This window comes from Symphalangus syndactylus, chromosome 12 (assembly GCF_028878055.3).
Source record: "Symphalangus syndactylus isolate Jambi chromosome 12, NHGRI_mSymSyn1-v2.1_pri, whole genome shotgun sequence".
Lineage (NCBI taxonomy): Eukaryota > Metazoa > Chordata > Mammalia > Primates > Hylobatidae > Symphalangus > Symphalangus syndactylus.
In genome coordinates, this window is record NC_072441.2 from 61,325,538 (window position 1) to 61,346,548 (window position 21,011).

The 21,011-nt window shown below is 40.8% G+C and overlaps 1 protein-coding gene across 1 annotated transcript; it reads left to right on the forward strand.

Annotated features, from left to right (window-relative positions):
• Nucleotides 1–1,762: 1,762 nt before the first annotated feature.
• PRPF38B (pre-mRNA processing factor 38B) lies at nucleotides 1,763–13,237 on the forward strand. Its single transcript, XM_063624402.1, has 6 exons — nucleotides 1,763–4,318; nucleotides 7,142–7,210; nucleotides 7,487–7,638; nucleotides 7,721–7,781; nucleotides 10,036–10,259; nucleotides 10,592–13,237. Exons 1-6 carry the CDS (start codon nucleotides 4,040–4,042, stop codon nucleotides 11,448–11,450), a joined length of 1,644 nt encoding a protein of 547 aa, XP_063480472.1. The 5' UTR covers nucleotides 1,763–4,039; the 3' UTR covers nucleotides 11,451–13,237.
• Nucleotides 13,238–21,011: the final 7,774 nt, after the last annotated feature.

Here is a 21,011-nt window from a genome sequence, read left to right on the forward strand (position 1 = left end):
CAAGAGGACTGTGTGAGCCCAGGAGTTTGAGGTTACAGTGAGTTATGATCACACCACTGCTCTCCAGCCAGGGTGACAGAAAGAGACTCTGTCTCCAAAGAAAGAAAAAGAAGATAATTCAATAGCAAGACAAAGACTGTGCAAAAATACTTGAAACACATATATACACAAAAGACTTACATACAGATCACGTAACCAGCCCTTGCCACTCAACAATAAGACAAACAAAATAACAAAATGGGCAAATTATTTGAAGTTACTTCACAGCAGAAAATATATAAATGACAATAAGCACTTGAAAAAATGTTCAACATTAGTGGTAAGGGAAGTGTAAATTAAAGTCACAATGAGATACCACCTTATGCCCATTACAATGGCTAAAAAAAAAGTTCTGTTTTCCTTTTTAGAGACAAGATTTCTCTGTCACCCAGACTGGAGTGCAGTGTTGGGATCACGGCTAATGCAGTCTCAAACTCCTGGGCCCTAGTGATCCTCCCTCCTGTGCCCCTGAGTAGCTGGATCTACAGGCAAGCACCACTACACCTGGCTAGTTTTTTAATTTTTTTGTAGAGATGGGTATTACTACGCTGGTCCGGGTGGTCTCAAATTCCTGGCTTCAAGGGATCCTCCCTCCTCAGCCTCCCAAAGCACTGGGATTACAGGTGTGAGCCACTGCTCCCAGCCAGAATAGCTAAAATTAAAAAAAAAAAATATATATATATATATATATGTATATAATGTGAAGTGTTGGTGAGGTTATGGAGCAACTGGAACTGTCATACACTGCTGGTGGGAATGAAAAATGTACAACCATCTCAGCAAACAGTTTGGCTATTTCGTAAGTGCTGGGTGAGGTGTCAGAGCCACAGCATTAGAAAGTAGTCAACTCACGAGTTGGTAAGAATTTAGAGACAACAGTATAGGTTTAAAAAGGAAACTTCTATTAAATAGAATGCTGCAGAAGAGTGCAGTGGGGCGCCTCAGCAAGAGAGGACTGAGCGTGCAGGTGAATTTTTCCTTAGGGATATTTATGGACCTTTAAGAGGGAGCTTACGGGCAATTTGGACCATATTAGCCATGTAGGTCATGATGAGTGATTACATTTGTAGACATTCTGGTGCCTTAATGTCAGCAAGGGTCACACAATGAGTTTTGATATGCATGCATTCGAGAGATGAATAGAAATTCTAGTTACTTATAAATTTTGGGGAAAAAAAACTGGAACCAGATGCCTGTGTTAGATAACAGGGAAGTCTAATTACTTCTGAATTCCTCAGATAAGAAGTTTTTGTCTCCAGGGCCTGCTGGATGGTCATCAGGTAATTTTGCTCTGGTCATTTTTCCCTGACAAATATCTTGGTCAAATCTTGGACCCATTATATTCCCCCATGCTCAAGTCAGCCTGCTGCATATCACGGTCTCAAGAAAGAGAAAATAGCATAGTGAAGAGGGGTGTCAAGTCTATCTGGCTACTTCCTACTGAAAGAGGGCACTCCAGCCTGGGCGGTAGAGTGGGACTCTGTCTCAAAAAAAAAAAAAAAAAAAAAGTCCAGACAGTCTAGTCACAAATGTTCACAGCATTTTCAACAATTTGTGTTGTTTCTAATTTGGGGCTATTACAAATAAAAATGCTGTTCCCATCAATGATTAGATAAACAAAATAGTGATAAATCCATACTAATCAGTAATTAAAAACAAACACAACCTGCTGATACATGCAATCAGGAGGCAAAAAAAAAAAAAAAGAACACTGTGTGGGGATAATGATTTCATTTATTTAAGATTCAAGAAAATGCAAACTAGTCTCTACTGACAGAAAGTGGTTGCTTCGGTATGAAGTTGGAAAGAGAGATGGATTACAAAGGCACAAGAAAACTTTTGGGAATGACAGAAGATTATGTTTATTGTAGTAGTGGTTTAATGGGTACACATATATGTCAAAACTGATCAAACCAAACTTACGGCTTTATACATGTGCAGTGTAGAGGTCTTCAACTTTAACTGAATAAAGTTTTTTTAAAAAATGGGTATAAAAATAACATCTTCAGCCTGTTGTAGGGATTCATTGAATATGTTAAACCACTTTCTCATAATACCTGGCTCTGAGTTTGATGCCACTGACACTTAGATATCAAACTCAACCTCTCTAACAAGCTCTTCATCCAAAGAGACTAGGGGTAAAGACTGTCTAAGACTATACAGAAAGATCATGTATCTGAGGAATTAAAAATAGGGCATAAGATTTGGCAATGTGTCACTTGGTAAACTCAACAAACTAGTATTATCAAGGCAAAAAATATATATACGAAAAGTAAGAACTGGGTTAAAAATTTTTTTTCTATGGACTTTTAACGTAATAACTCATGACACAGGGGTTAGGATCTTCAGTTTTCCTTTGGAAGTTAATAAAAACCACTATAGAGAAAAACAAGATTTGCTAGTAAGAAGGTGAAAACTGCTTCTCCTCTCAGGGTTCTAGTTCTCTTGCAACCTAAAACAAAGGAACCAGGCCGGGCGCAGTGGCTCACGCCTGTAATCCCAGCACTTTGGGAGGCCGAGGCGGGTGGATCACGAGGTCAGGAGATCGAGACCATCCTGGCTAACACAGTGAAACCCCGTCTCTACTAAAAATACAAAAAATTAGCCGGGCGAGGTGGCGGGCACCTGTAGTCCCAGCTACTCGGGAGGCTGAGGCAGGAGAATGGCGTGAATCCCCGGGGGGCGGAGCCTGCAGTGAGCCGAGATCGCGCCACTGCACTCCAGCCTGGGCGACAGCGAGACTCTGTCTCAAAAAAAAAAAAACAAACAAACAAAAAAAAAAACAAAGGAACCAGACAGGATAACCACTTTTGTACCGTACAGTTCCAAACATTAATCACTCCATTCACTTATCTTTTCTATTTCCTTGTATTGTCATACAACTGTCTCTTGGTTTAAATACTTTTCTGCTTGTCTTCTCTCTCTCTCTCCTCCTGGTTTATTTTCATCCAGATGTGGATTTTCCCCAAAGTTTCCATCTTATTCTTTTCTCCTCCTCTGTGTATGCGCCACTGAAGTTAAGATTGCCACATTCAAACTCCCCACATATTCACACCCCCATTCCCAATATACAGTATCTCACCCAATGTTTATCACTCCGAATACATTCCTAGAATCCAAAGATCTGGAGCAGGGAGAAAAAGAAAAGGCGCCTACCAGATGCCTGTAACAGTCTACTAGGCGCTACAAGTACATTAGCTCTTTCGATGCTCACAACAGCCCAGTCAGATGTTATCTCAATCTTACGGTTGAATAAATTTAAGACCTCTGGCTGGACACTAGAGGCTGGCGAAGTACGTGACCTTTGATCAGAATCTCCTGGAGGAGTGGGGTCCCTGACCATTGTCTCTTCCAGAGAACCTTAAAACTGAGATCCCAGGAGACCCCTCTCGGATACTCTGAAGTCAGAGTCACGATATTAGCAAGCACACCGCAGCCATGCGAACCCTTCCTGGCTCAGCTCTCGACAAAAGAAATCAAGCCCCCGGTCAAAATACAATAACACCGGATTAGGCCTACCACCCTCTCCCCCGGCCCCCAAATTCTCAGGGGAAATCTCCTAAGAGTCAGGTAGGGAGGTCACTGCAGCGACTTCAGGGTGCAGAGAACGCGGGGAACTAGGAAAAGGACGCTCCAGCCCACCTGGGCGTCTCTGATTGGCCGCCAGCTCAGCTTGGAACGCTGGGGTGCGTGGCGTCATATCCGCCGGGCCCGCCATCTTGTTCCCAGGGGCAGTTGGCGGAAGAGATCGAGCTCCCTGGCCGCCGGCTCGCCTTCTGCGTGGAGTTCTCGCGGTCTGGGTTTCGCTGTCTGCTCTCGGCCCGGGGTCCTTTTGTCGGCGTCCTGGGTGCCCTCCCTTGCTCAGCCGGGGGACAGCGAGGCGGCCCCTTTTCCCGACGACGTTCCATGGAGTAGGGTCCCAGACCGTTGTCCCGAAGAGCGAGATCGAGCTTGGCCCCCTCCCCCCCCTCCTTCCCTCCCTCCTTCCTTCCGCCGCAACATGGCTAACAACAGCCCCGCGCTGACAGGCAACTCGCAGCCGCAGCACCAGACGGCCGCTGCTGCGGCTCAGCAACAGCAGCAGTGCGGCGGCGGCGGCGGCGCTACCAAGCCGGCGGTCTCCGGCAAGCAGGGCAATGTGCTCCCTCTCTGGGGCAACGAGAAGACCATGAACCTCAACCCCATGATCCTGACCAACATCCTGTCGTCGCCTTACTTCAAAGTACAGCTCTACGAGCTCAAGACCTACCACGAGGTGGTGGACGAGATCTACTTTAAGGTACGAAGCGTGTAGGCCTTGGCTTTGGGGGTAAGTTCGGAAGAGGGGGTATGGAGGAAACGGGCGAAGGCGGCCCCCGAAATGTGAAGATTTGTGGGTGGGGGAACGTGGTTCGGCGGAGGGGGAGCTGCGGCCTATAGTCTTGTCTGGGAGGGGTCGGACTGGGGCCGCCCTCTCGTTTCCATTTTAGATTTTTAGGGCCCGGAGAGCCCGCCACTATTGATCTCTCTCCTCCCCCAACCTCCTGCCCACCCCTGGGGGGAGTTGGGCAAGAGGGGTGGGGGAGAGGAGGAAAGAGTAACAGAAGCCTTTCCAGTTTACAGCTTTAAAATTATTCCTTTTGACGTGGATCTACTGAGCGCCAACTTGTTGGTGCTTCTCCCGCTCACCCCTGGCCAGGGCGTGTAATGACTTCAGTATTGGCCTCGTGTTGTTGGTACTCACTATCCGATCCAGACAGGGAAATGGTCAGTGCGTGTGTGTCGGGTGGGGTGGGGGGATGAGGGTGGAGAGGTGCCATTTCAAGAGGTGTACAGAAGGCCTGGAAATTTTCCCAGCAGGAAGTCAGGAGTAAGAGGTCTCAGCCACCTGTGCGTTGGGCTAATTTAGAATTATCTGGGCCCTGGGCTTCTGCGGCAGGGTCGGTGCTGGCTTGGCTGTGCTGGGGAGCTCACCTGGCGCCTCCTCACTGCACTCTTGTCTCAGTTCTTGTTTCGTTAGCAGGATTGACTCAGTCTTGCAGCGAGGCTCGGAGCAGCCCAGGGTCGCAGGTAGAGGTATGCACTATTAATCATGCTCAATCGCCATAAATGCATTTCCCTGGTTAAATGAACGACTAATTAGATTTTTTTTTTTTTTTGGCCATTGCTTTTGGTCCTTCACCAATTAGGTAGGCTTTTTCCACTTCCCTGCAAATTATGTAGTATAAAAAATACCTTCCAGGCCTCCGAAGGTTAATTTCTATTTTAAAGAATATTAATAATAGCCTTAGTGGTCTTTAAAAATTTTATCCGGAGCATCTAATACAGAATCCATTTTTGTCTATGTTGACTCTTAAAAAGTTGACAGGCCACACAAAGTGTTTTCTGTCGTTTGAACGTATGTATAGAGATGGTAACAAAAGGACATTCTCTTTTGTTTTGCCCACCTTTTCCCCCAGTTGAGTAATTAGGTTATCGAAGGATTTTGAGAGATTAGTTGCTTTTTATAGAAAACATATCTTGAGGAATACAGTTCAACTTTGGGTTGATAAAGTACACAAATAAATTTGGAATCCTCTTACGAGAGTAGGTCTGATTGTAATTCTATGAATTAGTTTTTTTAGCTTTTAAAAGGTAAGACCTTTTTAGCATGGATACAGTATGGTCAATAGCATTTAATCCTTAGCTTTATTTATGCAGTAAACTTTAACAGTTGAAAATTGGGTTCCTGCTCTTTTTGCGGCAGGTTCTGTTTTCTAACATAGGCAAAATGTTAATGTAATAGAGGAAAGTCTCGTTTTTAAGTTTCAAATGTTTTTGAAACAAGATTCTACCAGGAATTGTTTTTAAATTCCGTTAAAAAGCTAAAGACCCAGCTTTTTACTAATATTATGAAGACTTAAGATATTCAGATCAAATACTCACTGAAATATGTAAGTTTCCAACTTTGTAATTTTATTTTGTATGCATCCAGCCCTGACTTTGGCTAGCTTTTAAGGAATTGAAACATCTTTTACTTAGCAATCTGTGGGGAGGAAAGGAAACGTTAAAGCACTGCAAAATAGTGTAGTGCTTAAACTTACATGCATGCTTTTCTATCTAAAGCCATTGTTCAGGACTACAAAATTTACCATGTGTGGGTGGAAGTAGAATTTTAGAAATACGCAGTGAAAAAACGGGATTTTTTTGTATGTTTTTAAAAAAAAGATGGGTCTTCTCAAAAGACCTTTTTGGATTCTATTTTAGAGCTAATATTCTTTTGTTGTTGTTGTTGCTATTTTTAAATAAGGAATAGTTTCTGTAAGATGTTCCTCTTAGCAAATATGATACTGTATCATCTTTGATGATACTTAGTATATGCCAGTGACTATTCGCACTCAGTTTTTGACACAATTTATATTCTGGGGAATAATTGGATTGGTTCACACATAATTAGGCTGAAGCTTAATTACAGCAATGATCTCTGTAAGTGTGGCCTTTGTAATTTTGTCTTTAATCAGGAATAAACCTGACCCTGGTGGAAAAAATATACAAATAAAAAGTTCCATAATTTTGCATCCCAAGTAACTTTTTACTGTTTTAGAAAATTTTCTTCAAGTAATTTTCCTTAATTTTATAATGTAGATTTTAAATTACAATAAACTATTGAAGGTATTTTGAAGTTTTTAAATTAATGCTTAAACTTCATTAATACTTTTTGCTTTAAATTGGAGACTTAAATCCATTTTTAAAGGAAAATGTTTTAAAAGCAACTCATAAGTTAAATTATCAAATATTATCAAAGTTAAAATATTACCAAATAGTTTTTGCAACCAAGTGAGACTATAGAAATTTTCTGACTCCCAGATACAGATATCAGCTCTTTATAAAGCTAGTTTAGTGGGATTTCTCCTCTGCAAAGCGATTAAGGTTTTGTTAAACCCTAGTAGCTTTATGGGTGCTGTTTAAATATCTAAGCAGTTTTTCCAAAAACGATTTACACACTTAATATCAGTAAACATATACTTAATGCCAAAATAATTTTGGAAGAGCTGCTCTATTATGGACTTGGGTTTACTTTTATTAGGCTTTTAAACAAATTCGAAGTATGAATGTTTGTTGTGTTCCTCTTTTCTATTTTCAGGTCACGCACGTTGAACCATGGGAGAAAGGAAGCAGGAAAACAGCCGGCCAGACAGGGATGTGCGGAGGGGTAAGTAGAAGTACGTGCATTTTTCAGTTTTTCTGTGTCTAATAACTAAATTTATATTTAGAGAACTAGAGGCCTGTCAATTATCCACTTGAGTGACAATTTTTTTAATCCAGATTCAAGTGTTCAGTGAAATAGGGTTAGAAAAGTGTTACTTTTTAATGCTCCTTTCTTAGTTCTGAATTATGGCTTGTTACTGATACCTAACAGGATTAGTCAGTTGGTGTTAAGAGTCCATTAATTATTTTACTACTTTTTCTTAACTTGTTTCCCCTAAAGGTTCGAGGTGTTGGAACAGGAGGAATTGTTTCTACAGCGTTTTGCCTGTTATACAAATTATTTACCCTAAAGTTAACTCGAAAGCAAGTGATGGGTCTTATAACACACACAGACTCTCCATATATTAGAGCGCTTGGATTTATGTATATAAGGTGAGTGTGCATTTATGTATATTTCCAGTAAATATCTCATTTTAATTCACATATGTTTAATAATAGTCTTTTGTAATTCTAGATATACACAGCCCCCTACAGATCTATGGGACTGGTTTGAATCCTTCCTTGATGATGAAGAGGTATGTCAACAAGGGTAATAATTTGTTTTCTTCTGATTACTCTCATATTTTTATTATCTTTTATTTATTGGTGGTTTAATGTCTTCAAGAACTTCCTGTAGTTAAATTTATTTCAGTCAGATAATTTTGGAATTAATGTCCTTTTACTGAGACCTGATGGCTTTTATATATTTTAGGGTAAATTTCTAAAGTTTATTTTCTTGTTTTAAAATTGTTTAAATGTGTTTGGTAACTATTGGAAATTTTCTCTTCTTAATTATGTTCTGTGTTATTGTATTGATCCTGAATTGTATACTTAATAGTGACTTTTCAAGATGGGGCATGCTCAAGATCGAGGTGATAATAAAAGACATGCACATAGAATACTAATTGTAGCTTTTTTTTCTCCTGGCACATTTCAGTTCTTCACCCTCTAACTTCTTCCAAGTATCAGTATTCCCACTTGCATAGAAGTGCAGAATTGAAGAGCTGGGTGTTACATAAATAAGCTAAGTGTTTGGATGACTTGTTCAAGGTGACAAAATTTTAATTCCAGCTTTCTGACTCCTAGTACACCACACATACCTTTAAAAAAGAATTTTTTTTTAATTGTAATTTGAGTCTCCCTAATTTGAAATCTGAAATACTAAGTTAGATTTAAATCGTGTATGCATTGGCTGGGCATGGTGGCTCACACTTGTAATCCCAACACTTCGAGAGTTCAAGACCAGCCTGAGCAATATAGTGAGACCTCATCTCTGCAAAAAAAAAAGTTTAAAAATTAGCTGAGCATAGAGGTATGCATCTTAGTCCCACCTACTTGGGAGGCTAGGGTGGGAGGATCACTTGAGCCCAGGAGATAGAATTTGCTGTGAGCCAAGATCATTGCCACTGCATTCCAGCCTGAGTAACAGAGTAAGACCCTTTCTCAAAACAAAACAAAATATCATATATGCATTAATTTACTTACATGGTGAAGTCCAACTTCTCAAAAATGAAATGATGAGCTGTATTGTCCATTTGTCTACCCACTCTGCTACTTTGTGTTTTAAGGTTCATAAAGAAGACTTTGAGTGCTATGTGTCAGTAGTCTATTTACAGAGTTCATCCAAAGAATTTATTGAATTAAAGGATGGTTCTAATGGAAATCTATTTTGTTACTACATGCACACCTAAAAAAAAATCTCATTTAGACATGGAGAATTTTTATTTTTCTCTACTTTTTTTTTTGGCCTGTTAACTGAGTTACTTAACTCAGAAGAAGCAAAACGTGTTTTAAATCACAATCTTTAAGGTCTTTTTATCTTTAGATGAGTTTTTCAGACTGAAGCGCTTCTTCCTTCTGTCTTTAAAAAAGCATGTTCCTCTTGATAATTGGTGTTGTATTGGTTTTGTTTCTGGATGCCTCTATTTTATGTTTTTTATTGTGTTTACAAATCTGAGGTCCTCTATTTAAGCTAACTTATTGTTTTCTTCCTTAGATATCTGCAGCGATTATATTTGGAAATACTGTATATCTGAACACTTAAATGTGTGTGAGTGCAAGCAGTTTTACCTTTAGCTCTTGTTTTCCTGTTTAGATAACAAATCTCACTTTCCTTGTGTGCTTGCACTATAGGTTTGGGACTGACAATAGCTGACTAACATGTCCTGAGCTGTGAGAGGGCATAGCAAGAAGGCCTTCATGCGGTAATGACCCTTTTCAGAGACAATGGTCATCATGGATTATGCGTTTCCAATTATTTGTTCATTTATTTATTTTCTACATAACTAAATTAGAAACCTCACTGCTTCATGGCAGTTGGTTTGCTATTGCTTCCAGTTTTATTAGGGCTTCATTTTATATTAGAGCTGTTAAAAGATAACCTTTAGACAGGAATTATCTAAAGTAGATCATATGTAGCTAGGTTATGGTGCAAGGTATATGATGTGTGCAAATATGTCCACAGAACTAAATACATAGTAGGTATGTGGAATGTAAATTTAAGTCAGTCGTTCCGCATAGTTTAGAAATGTAAGGGGCTTTTTCATATTGTTAACTGAGTGAGATCAGTTCCCTTTATGCCTGTGAGGCTGCAGGGTTTGTTCTCACCTGCATGCACACACTAAGCCCAAATATTTCTGTTCATTCATTGTCAGATTAGGATATAAAAATAAAATTTTTCTGTTAGTTTTTTTTGTATTGAGATTCCAAAGATGGTAATATTTTTATAGTATTCATGTATATATGGAAATACTTTTTTTGACGGCTAGGGTATCTTTTGTGTTTCTGTAGGACCTAGATGTGAAGGCTGGTGGAGGCTGTGTAATGACCATTGGAGAAATGCTACGATCTTTTCTCACAAAACTGGAGTGGTTTTCTACCTTGTTTCCAAGAATTCCAGTTCCAGTTCAAAAGAATATTGATCAACAGATTAAAACCCGACCTAGAAAAATCAAGAAAGATGGGAAGGAAGGTGCTGAGGAAATAGACAGACATGTTGAACGCAGACGTTCAAGGTAATGTCACTCTTGAATTATGCTTATTTTTTATATATGCTTTATACAAAGTTAATGGTTCTGGGAAATAGCAAGTTCTTAGAAATTTGTTTTTACTGTTCATTTTATTAGTTTATCACTTTTACCCCCCAAAGATTATTTACTTCCTTTCAGGGCTTTTTCTATAAAATTATGCATCTGTAAATGAGAACAATAAAATTTTTTGCTTTAATGATTCTTGACATGGACTTAAGCTTGAGGACATGAATAAATAATGCTGTTGAAAGTTTTACTGTGAAAAGAATTTCATGTTTTATTCATTGAAATTTTCTTTCTCCCTCCACCTTCCTTAGGTCTCCAAGGAGATCTCTGAGTCCACGGAGGTCCCCAAGAAGATCAAGAAGTAGAAGTCATCATCGGGAGGGCCATGGGTCTTCTAGTTTTGACAGAGAATTAGAAAGAGAGAAAGAACGCCAGCGACTAGAGCGTGAAGCCAAAGAAAGGGAGAAAGAACGGCGAAGATCCCGAAGTATTGACCGGGGGTTAGAACGCAGGCGCAGCAGAAGTAGGGAAAGGCATAGAAGTCGCAGTCGAAGTCGTGATAGGAAAGGGGATAGAAGGGACAGGGATCGAGAAAGAGAGAAGGAAAATGAGAGAGGTAGAAGACGAGATCGTGACTATGATAAGGAAAGAGGAAATGAACGAGAAAAAGAGAGAGAGCGATCAAGAGAAAGGTCCAAGGAACAGAGAAGTAGGGGAGAGGTAGAAGAGAAGAAACATAAAGAAGACAAAGATGATAGGCGGCACAGAGATGACAAAAGAGATTCCAAGAAAGAGAAAAAACACAGTAGAAGCAGAAGCAGAGAAAGGAAACACAGAAGTAGGAGTCGAAGTAGAAATGCAGGGAAACGAAGTAGAAGTAGAAGCAAAGAGAAATCAAGTAAACATAAAAATGAAAGTAAAGAAAAATCAAATAAACGAAGTCGAAGTGGCAGTCAAGGAAGAACTGACGGTGTTGAAAAATCAAAAAAACGGGAACATAGTCCCAGCAAAGAAAAATCTAGAAAGCGTAGTGGAAGCAAAGAACGTTCTCACAAACGAGATCACAGTGATAGTAAGGACCAGTCAGACAGACATGATCATCGAAGGAGCCAAAGTATAGAACAAGAGAGCCAAGAAAAACAGCATAAAAACAAAGATGAGACTGTGTGAAAATATTTTGTAAAAGTGGATCACATTGAATCCTATAAATGATTAAATCTGCTTTTTTTCCCCCAAGTTGAGATTGTGCAGTAGTTCGCACTCCTCAAGCTCTCCCTGTAGGCTGCATTTTCATTTCCTCCTTTGTGTAGGGAAGTGCCTTTGTAATTCCATTTATTGCATTGGTGTTTTCACCCAATTGTTAAGTTTGATACATGATGCACAGATTGTTCTTGCATTTTTATTGTTTGTTTTTGAAATGTACAGTCTGTACATATGTCCTGAAAATGTTTTAATTCCTTTGGCATGGTTGCCATGTTGGTTAAATTTGTATAAGGCAATAAACTGCCACTAATCTATTTTTGTTTTGTAGGTGTGGGATTATGGTTTGTGTACTGAAGTTAGCATGGCTGTGCTTTTCGTAATAGAATGCTAAAGACTTTGAGAATGGATCTTGGGTGTCTATTATAGGAGAAATACGTGCTGCCAATGTACATGAAGGCAGCATTGTAGGATTAACATTCTTGTCCACTGTATATTATCTTGGAAGGCTCTTGTTAATATGTTACACTTAATATTCTCCACAGTTACCTTTAGAGAGAATTTATGAGAAGTTAGTTTCTGATGCAGAGGTTTTTAGGCTGTGATTTCATCAAGTCCTTTTAGCATTCTACCTCAAAGGGACACTTAGTATGCCTAAAATTTATTCACTTAGTTTTCCTTTTTTATTTGAAAAAATACATGACATGTAATCTTTTTTCTTGAATTCTTTCTCAGATTTTAAAGTACTATATTAAAGAAAAAAATTAATGTCTAAAGCCTAGCATTCTTGCAGAACCCTATACTAACATGTAATTGGGAGAGGGTGGGGCAGATGAGTAGAAAAACAGATTCAAGCCTCAAGCTTCCAAAGCATTTTTATAAATGGAAAATCCTTAAATTATGAAACAGCTTGATATAGTGTCCTTTTTTAAAATTCAGAACTTTTTTTATTGATAATGGAGATTGCTGTTTGAGTTTTTAAACTTGATCTAGAACAGAGGAGTATTAAAAGTAATGCTGTGCTGCATTATTTAAGACTATCAGCAAATTATTTGATAGATTGTTCTTATGACTTGTATTCTGATTACAGAGAACCATCATGAGTGTGGAATAAATACTGGATTAAATCCTTTATCCTGGGTCTTGGCTTTTCCCCCATTTGTTAACTTTTTTAAACATACTTATATTGTGGAAATTGATGAAACGTCAGTAGAGTCACACTTTGTGTACAGGGATGTCTTAGTGCCCAGATGACAAGTGAATTTTAAAGAAACGCATAGACTGGGATTGGGCATGTGGTAATCAATAATCTTTATTAGAATTCTTGATAATGGCAGTTCCCTTTGTCAGTGGTTGTTACATGTGTCACTTGATTAATTTGTTCCATGTCAAAGATGTTTATTGGGATACCTTTTACTTGGACAATGTGTTAGCATTTTTTAAAATTTTTGGACTTGAAGGAAATTCTTTAAGATAATTCACCCAATTCTTTTTAGAAAAGAAAATAGAGGCCCAAAGTAATGATGTCAGTGCTAGGGCTAAAACTGAGTATTCTGACAGCGAGTGAACCTGGCACGCACATTGATGTTTGTTTTATCTCACTGGTTATACTGGCCAACTAATGCGCATTCAGAAGCCACCTTGCAAAAGTGTTAAATGGAGCAAACGAGTACACTTGCAAGAGTCCTCCATATGTGAGCTTAACATTTGTACCACTCCATTTTAGAAAAATCTCATTAAATGAATTCTAAAAATGATACGCTTTTTTCTTTTTTAAGAAAATTCCTTTGTCTTTTAAATTGAACATCAAGTGAATTAGTACTATCGACACCCAGAAGTTAGCAAAATCTGTTGTATAATATGAAAGCCACTAAATTTGTCTTGTGTTGAAAATCTATTTTTAGCATACCTAAATTATGGAGCTACTACTTTAGATATGGTTCCATGTGAAATGTTTATCTGACTGCATTTTAGGTAAAGTGTGGAAAGAAATTATTTCAAATGGAGGTGAAAGAACTATCACCTTAATTGATAGATTGATGATAGTTAATACATTTGATTTTTTGTTTGTTTTTGTTTTGAGACGGGCCTGGCTCTGTCACCCAGACTGGAGTACAGTGGTGCAATCTCTGCTCACTGCAACCTCCACTTCCCTGGCTCAAGTGATCCTCCAAACTTGGCCTCCTAAGTAGCTGGGACCACAGGTGCATGCCACCACACCCAGCTAATTTGTATTTTTGGTAGGGCTGGGGTTTCACAATGTTGCCAGGCTGGTCTTGAACTCCTGGCCTCAAGTGATCCACCCACCTCAGCCTCCCAAAGCGCTGCGATTACAGGTGTGAGCCACCACGCCCATCCCTTCCTATGATTTTTAAATATGTTTGCTTTTGAGGAAAATTATGGTAGGTGTGAGAACATGTAAATTGTGCTAGTTATTGCTATATATATGCATGATTTATTTGGAGAGTGGCTTCCTAAGAAACTGAAAACAAGTGGCTATCAAAGACATCTCACATTTCTTGAAACGAGAACATTTGGACACGAGGAACATCACACACCGGGGCCTGTCATGGAGTGGGGGCTAGGGGAGGGATAATATTAGGAGAACTACCTAATGTAGGTGACGGGTTTATGGGTGCAGCTCACCACCAAGGTACGTGTGTATCTAGGTAACAAGCCGGCACATTCTGCACATATATCTGAACTTAAAGTATAATTTAAAAAAAATTTTAATACAGCTTAATATAATTAGCATCCTCCATCCAGTTTTTGTACTCACTGAAATGATTTCACCTTTCCATGTATTAATATCTTTTGCCTGCTTTTAATGTTCAATTTGCAATTCTATACATGGGCTAGTATATCATCAATCTTAATATAAAGTGTTCATTTTAATGTTGCCCTGTTTTTATCTCTTACTCTGATTTAGTTCCTCAGTTCCTCTAAGGCAATGGTTCTTTTGAGTTCTGGGCCCACTTTTTAGTAATCTAATGAAAGGTACCATCCTGTCTAAAAAAAAGTACCCCGCTAGGTGCAGTGGCTCACACCTGTAATCCCAGCACTTTGGGAGTCCGAGGCCAGTAGGTCACCTGAGGTCAGGAGTTTGAGACCAGCCTGGCCAACATGCTGAAACCCCATGTCTACTAAAAAATGGAAAATACAGGCCGGGTGTGGTGGCTCATGCCTGTAATCCCAGCACTTCGGGAGGCCAAGGCAGGCAGATCACAAGGTCAGGAGTTCGAGACCAGCCTGGCTAACACAGTGAAACCCCGTTTCTACTAAAAATACAAAAATTAGCCGGGTGTGGTGGCGTATGCCTGTAGTCTCAGCTACTTGGGAAGCTGAGGTAGGAGAATCCCTTGAACCCAGGAGGCAGAGGTTGCAGTGAGCTGAGATCACGCCACACTGCACTCCAGCCTGGGTGACAGAGCAAGACTCCGTCTCAAAAAGTCAAAATACAAAATACGCCAGGTGTGGTCGTGCGCGCCTGTAATCCTAGCTACTCCGGAGGCTGAGGCAGCAGAATCACTTAGAACCTGGGAGGCGGAAGTTGCGGTGAGCCGAGATCTCACCACTGCACTCCAGCCTGGGCGAGAGAAGGAGACTGTGTCTCAAAAATAAAAAGTACCCTAAAATTTGTGTGTAATTTCAAAGGAACTCACAAACTGCCCTAGGACTTTGGTTTTGTTCACTGATTTTTTTTAAGCTATGCTTAGATGTACAGTGCTTGGGAATTAACCAGAAACTTAAGTTCCTAAGAGTAGTTAGTTCCAAAGGCAGTATCTATTTTATTTTACTTAAAGGTGCAGAGGAAGAAAAAATGACAATGGTATTCACTGAATTCTCTTCCCTAAAAGTTGTCCTTTATGAATATAAAGTTTTTGGTTAGTGGAGATGAGGTCCCACCATTGGCAGTTTATACATCTTTCAACTGATGCCAACGTGCAACCTCAAACACTGACTAGTTGACCAATTCTTAGGTGATATTGGCCAGCTGATGGGCGTTAGTTTGATTCTATTCTGGCCCTAGTTTGATTCTATTACGTAAATGCTATTCTGGCCCTAGTTTGATTCTATTACGTAAATGCTGAAATCAGCCTTGAATGACTAAATTGTAGGACCTCTAAGTAGAGATGACTTTATGTGGCAGGAAACGCTTGTTGGTAGTGTCACTCTGAAATTCCGCCTTCGTCATTCCATCCTATAAAGGCCAAGCACTTTGCGAGTACCTCTGAAATGGCATTTATTGGGACCATTGTCACAACTGGAAAATGTTAGCATCATGGCTGACTTAAAATCCATTATTTGATTTCTCAGAGTATTGATATTCAAAGCATTTCTATTTACATAATCATGATCCACAATGTGTAGCACAGATATGTATCCAGAAGTGTGTGTTAGGGGGTGGGGGGTGCCTTTTCAGCCTATTGTATAAACAGAGAACTGACCTTACAGCATTTCATGTAAGCCCTCAGGTTTTGCCACAAGGATTGGAAAAAGAACTACTTATTGTAAAGAAATCCTCACATAAGCTTCCCTGATCTGCAGGTACTTAAAGTCCACCAATCTTCAGTTGGTTTTCCTTGGCTGATTCTTGTTCTGACCATTCTGAAGCTGAATTATTTCTCTGTTTCTTGAGTCAGTGCAATTAGTCACACACATCCCTGCCCCCGCCCTCCAACAAATTCCATCAGCTGTGAACCCCTGACATCCAAAATAAACATATAATCTAAGTGAAAACAAGCAGCGCTTGCTGAGCAAATGCAAGGGAAGACCTCTTGTCTTCTCCTTCCCTCTTATTTAGAAATTTTGAAGTCAGCGTCCTGGATATTTGACTATACCAATAGAGGGAAAGTCTTAAATGAAACACTCATCCAGCCAATCCAGGTACTGGTTCAGTGAACATTTCCTGAATGAAGTGTTCCATGGGTTATGCGGAAACTTGTGCAGGGACAGCCAGTGATTTGTGGATGTGCCAGTTATCTATACATTTTCTAGCTCCACATCCACCTTTTATTTCCCTGCTTCGTGATTCTGGAACTGGGCCTTGTAAACATTTTCCCATTGCCGGCTGGCATAATGTTAAGCTTGTCAGTGGAGCATGCTGGAGGGAGCTGCAGCAGAGAGGTGTGTTTTCTTTTTTCTTTTTGCTTCTCCATTGTGTAGGGGCCAGTGGCATGTAGAGCACCCAGCAATATATATCCCCCAGCAAATTTCAGTACCATCTCATTGAGAGAAGTGGGAGTTCCCAGCAAGTCCACGAGCCCCCCTGCCAGCTTCCCAGCAAGTTTGCTAGTGCTCCAGCAGGCAGCTGCCCAGGAGTTTCAGCAGTACCTCACAGGTTTCCCAGTAAGTCTCAGTGGCACCCCAGTGGGTGGCCTCCTAGCTACTTTTGTTGACACCTCTGCTCTCCAGCTCCAACCTTCAGCTTCTCAGCATTTGCTGAGAAGCCACAACTGCACCCTTACCAACAAGGTCTGAATCTCAGTCTTGCAAGGGAACGTCTCCTAATGTTTTCTTTTTTTGTTTTGTTTTGTTTGTTTGTTTGTTTGTTTTGTTTTGTTTTGGTTGTTATTGTTGTTTTAGACAGAGCCTTGCTCTGTCACCCAGGCTGGAGTGCAGTGGCACAATCATAGCTCACTGCAGACTCAACCAGGGCTCAAGCAATCCTCCAGCCTCAGCCTCCTGAGTGGTTAGGAAGGATTATGGGCAGGTGCCCCTACAACTGGCTGATTTTTATTTTTCTTCATAGGGACTGGGTCTTACTGTGTTTCCCAAGCTGGTCTCAAACTCCTGGCCTCAAGCAATCCTCCCTCCTTGGCCTCCCAAAGTGCTGAGATTACAGGTGTGAGCTACTGTGCCCGGCCATTTCCCCCACATTTGTTCTTTTCTTGGGTCCTCTGCCTCAGCACTAGAGGTAATGGCTGCTCCCTACATCCACTATTACTGTATTTTTTTAGAGTTCTCTTTACCTTCAGTAGTTAACCCCATTACTAGTTAATAATTCTTTGTATCAGACTTTCCCTCTTGGAATTACTGTGTGTTTTCTGTCTCTGGACTGGACCCTGAATGGTACAATGTATTAAAATGATGCCAGTCATGTGGATGCTTCCTTCTTTGGCTGGCCGATGAAGTAGTCTAGTATAAAGGGCTCAGCCCAAGAAGTTTGTTGAGAATTATGTAAGTGAATCAAACAGGCTTCTTTCAGAATTTTGACAGAAAACTAAGAATTGGCCAGTCCTTAGAAGAGTGGTCAAGATGCATAGTTGTCTTACAACAGTGACTGTGTAAAAGAGTCACCGAACCCTGAAGCTGCCTCACTTCCTGCTGGCTTTCTAGTTTTTTCCCAGTCTGGTCAGTGGATATCCTTGCGATTTCTCTGTTTTCCTTAAGGTGGCCTGAGTTTCTCTTCCCTGGAATCCAGGAGCCTAACTCTGGTTTCTTTTACTGTAATAATAAGGAATCCCTGATCAGAAAGGGTCTTCCTGATATTTCCTAACATTGGGTTTTTAATCTGTTTATCCTTGGTTAGTACCAGCAAGAAAATATCATCTACTTAATTTGAGCAAAGAAGAAAAAAAAGCGCGCTTTGTTTGTGATGAAAAGTGGGGTTTGTTTGTTTGTTTGAGACATGATCTTGCTCTGTTGCCCAAGCTGGAGTACAGCAGCGCAATCACAGCTCACTGTAGTCTCAACCTCCCAAGCTCAAATGATCCTCCTACCTCAGCCTCCCAAATAGCTGAGACTATAGGCACACACCACCATGCCTGGCTAATTTTTTGTAGAGATGGGGTCTCACTGCATTGCCCAGGCTGGTCTGGAACTCTTGGGCTCAAGTAACCCTACCACCTTGGCCTCCCAACATGCTGGGATTACACACATGAGATACCATGCCTGGCCCAAAAAGGAAGTTTTATGCAATTCTGGTTTTTTTTGGTGGAAATCGTCCATCCTTCACAGAACTGGGGGGGTGTAAGGGCATGGTGGAAGACTACATTATGGATTAGGGCCACTAAAAATCTTGCAGTTTCCAATGTTTTCCTGGAGTTAATCCTACTCTATATTCCTTCTATATCCCTAAATATTTCTTTTTTATATCCCCTACAATGGCCACTTCAAATCTTTACTAGTTTCTGAAGTTCCTACTCAATCTCCATATTCATTTCATATCCATATTTACTGCAGCCTTGACCTCCCTGGGCTCAAGCACTCCTCCCACCTCAGCCTCCCAAGTAGCTGGGGCTACAGGCACATGCCACCACACCTGGATACTTTTTTATATTTTTGGTAGAGATGGGGTCTCTCCATGTTGCCCAGGCTGCTCTCAAACTCCTAGGCTCAAGTGATCCACCCGCCTTGGCCTCCCAAAGTGTTGGGATTATGGGCGTGAACCAACGCACCTGGCCACCTCTCTCTGTATCTTTCTGTTACATGTCTTAAATTCTGCCCTTGGCTAATCTACCTATGCACCAGATCACATTTATTTATTCATTCATTTGTGTGGTAGACTGCCAATTGTTTCCCCAATAGAAATTGCTGGAATGTATCGTTAGTCTCTTCTATCTCCTCTCACTGAATTCTCCTGCTTAGAACTTTAATGTGATAGCTGGAACTTTATCTTGGACCAAGAAGGAGGGCCTCATCCTAGGGATGGCAGACTAAAGAGGAAAAAGGTGCCTGGGTCTCTCAAGACTCCATGGAATAGAATTGCCATGCCACTCCTGGAGGCTTTGCCTCTACTATTTTATATCAGGAAGAAACTTCTGGTTAAGCCACTGTTATAGGTTTTCTGTCCACTCTCAGCAAAACCTAATCCTGACTAATCACAGTTTTGATATCTGGAATTGCACACCAAATAACAGAAGCTAAAATAGTGGGCATGAGCTTAGTGAAGGAGGTTGGGTGTCAAGAAGCATCGACACAGGCATGTGTGGGCTGGAAAGTGGATGATTCTTGTGTGGAACATCCTTACATTTTCTCCCTCTTCCATTCCAGACTGTTGTCTTTATCTTTTATTTTCAGTCCCTTTCCTGGCCTTTGCATTATTTACTAATCTTAAATTTCCTGGTATTACCTTATTAATACACTAATAATGTTTAAATAGACTTACTCTTGTAGCTGTTTCCCCTCTTGGTTGTCTTAGCTCCATTCCCTTCAGTATCAAAATTCATGCATTCACTGCTTTGCAGAATCTCATTCCTGAAGGGAGAATTTCAGACAGCTGGTAAATTTAGTCATTCAAAGCTTTAAAGTAAATTCATATTACAAAAGCAACCGCTTTATTTGCATTGTTTCCCAATGGAACAGTTCAGTGATAACACTCATTACCTATTTTGACAACCAAGAAGTTGACATTAGCCAGAGATGGTTGCTAACACAATAATTATCCTTCCTAACTCATTTCTTTAAAATCATTGTACTTCCAGACCATTGTTTCTCTCTCTTTCCTGAATCTCCTAGGACCTATAAAAGACATCATCAGATTACACTATCTACTGTCCCTCAGTTGTCTATATCATCCATACCCAAAAGATACTCCCCTAATATTTTGATACTTATAGAGTTTAATAGATGGCTCAATGCCTCTTTCACCACTCTTGCCATAATTCTTAGTGATTCCAATATCCATTGAACAATCTTTCCAATACTCAGACCTCTCAATTTTTTGACCTCGTGACCTCCAATGATTTTTTTCCTCCATCTGACCTCAGCTGCAAGTTCCCATGGTTACATCAGAGACCTGGCCATCATCAATAACTGGCACTTCTCCACAGTTTCCATTTCAAGCATCCCATTCTCTAATCACCAACTCCTGTATTTCCTGCTTACTTTCTCTAAGATACTCTCCAACAATTCTTTAACTCCCTTGGGTCCTCCATTCTATTGCTCCTGCCAACTTTTCATTCCATTGCAGCCCCTTTAGCCTCAATTGCAGTGAGGTATTACAAGCCACAGTTCCTTGCTTACCCAGCTTAGTTTCCACTGTACAATATTATAAATCACATCCTTGAAAACACTCTTAACGCCCTTGATGCGGTCTCCATCACACTTGTCCAGTAATACCCCAATCCAAGTTAGATACAACTCTCTGTCTGTTCTGTGCCTGCACACAAGTGACTGAACATGACTGGCCCTGTTTGCCATCACTCCCAATGACCCACTTGAGGGGTTTGTGCTGCCCACCTCTGGAACTCTGGGCTTCAGCGAACTGGAGAGTGGATGTTCTTTAAATGTTGCACCCTAGGTGCCTCCGTTGCCCTGGTGGACACCATGGTGTACCATCCAGATCCTCCCTCCAGAGTTGTCCTGAATCCAGGCCAGGAGCACTAACATTCCTTTATCCACCAATCATTGGATGTAGGTGGCCCAGGGAGCAGGTATGACTTTGAGCCAGGCAGCTCTCGTGAGCCAAGGGCAAGTCTGCGAGAGGCTGAGTGGGAGCTGTCAACCACCAACACTCCCTGCTGCTGGGGGCATAAGTGCACGGGCTGTTCTAACCAAGCTGCTCCCTCCTCAGGGCCTTTGCACTTC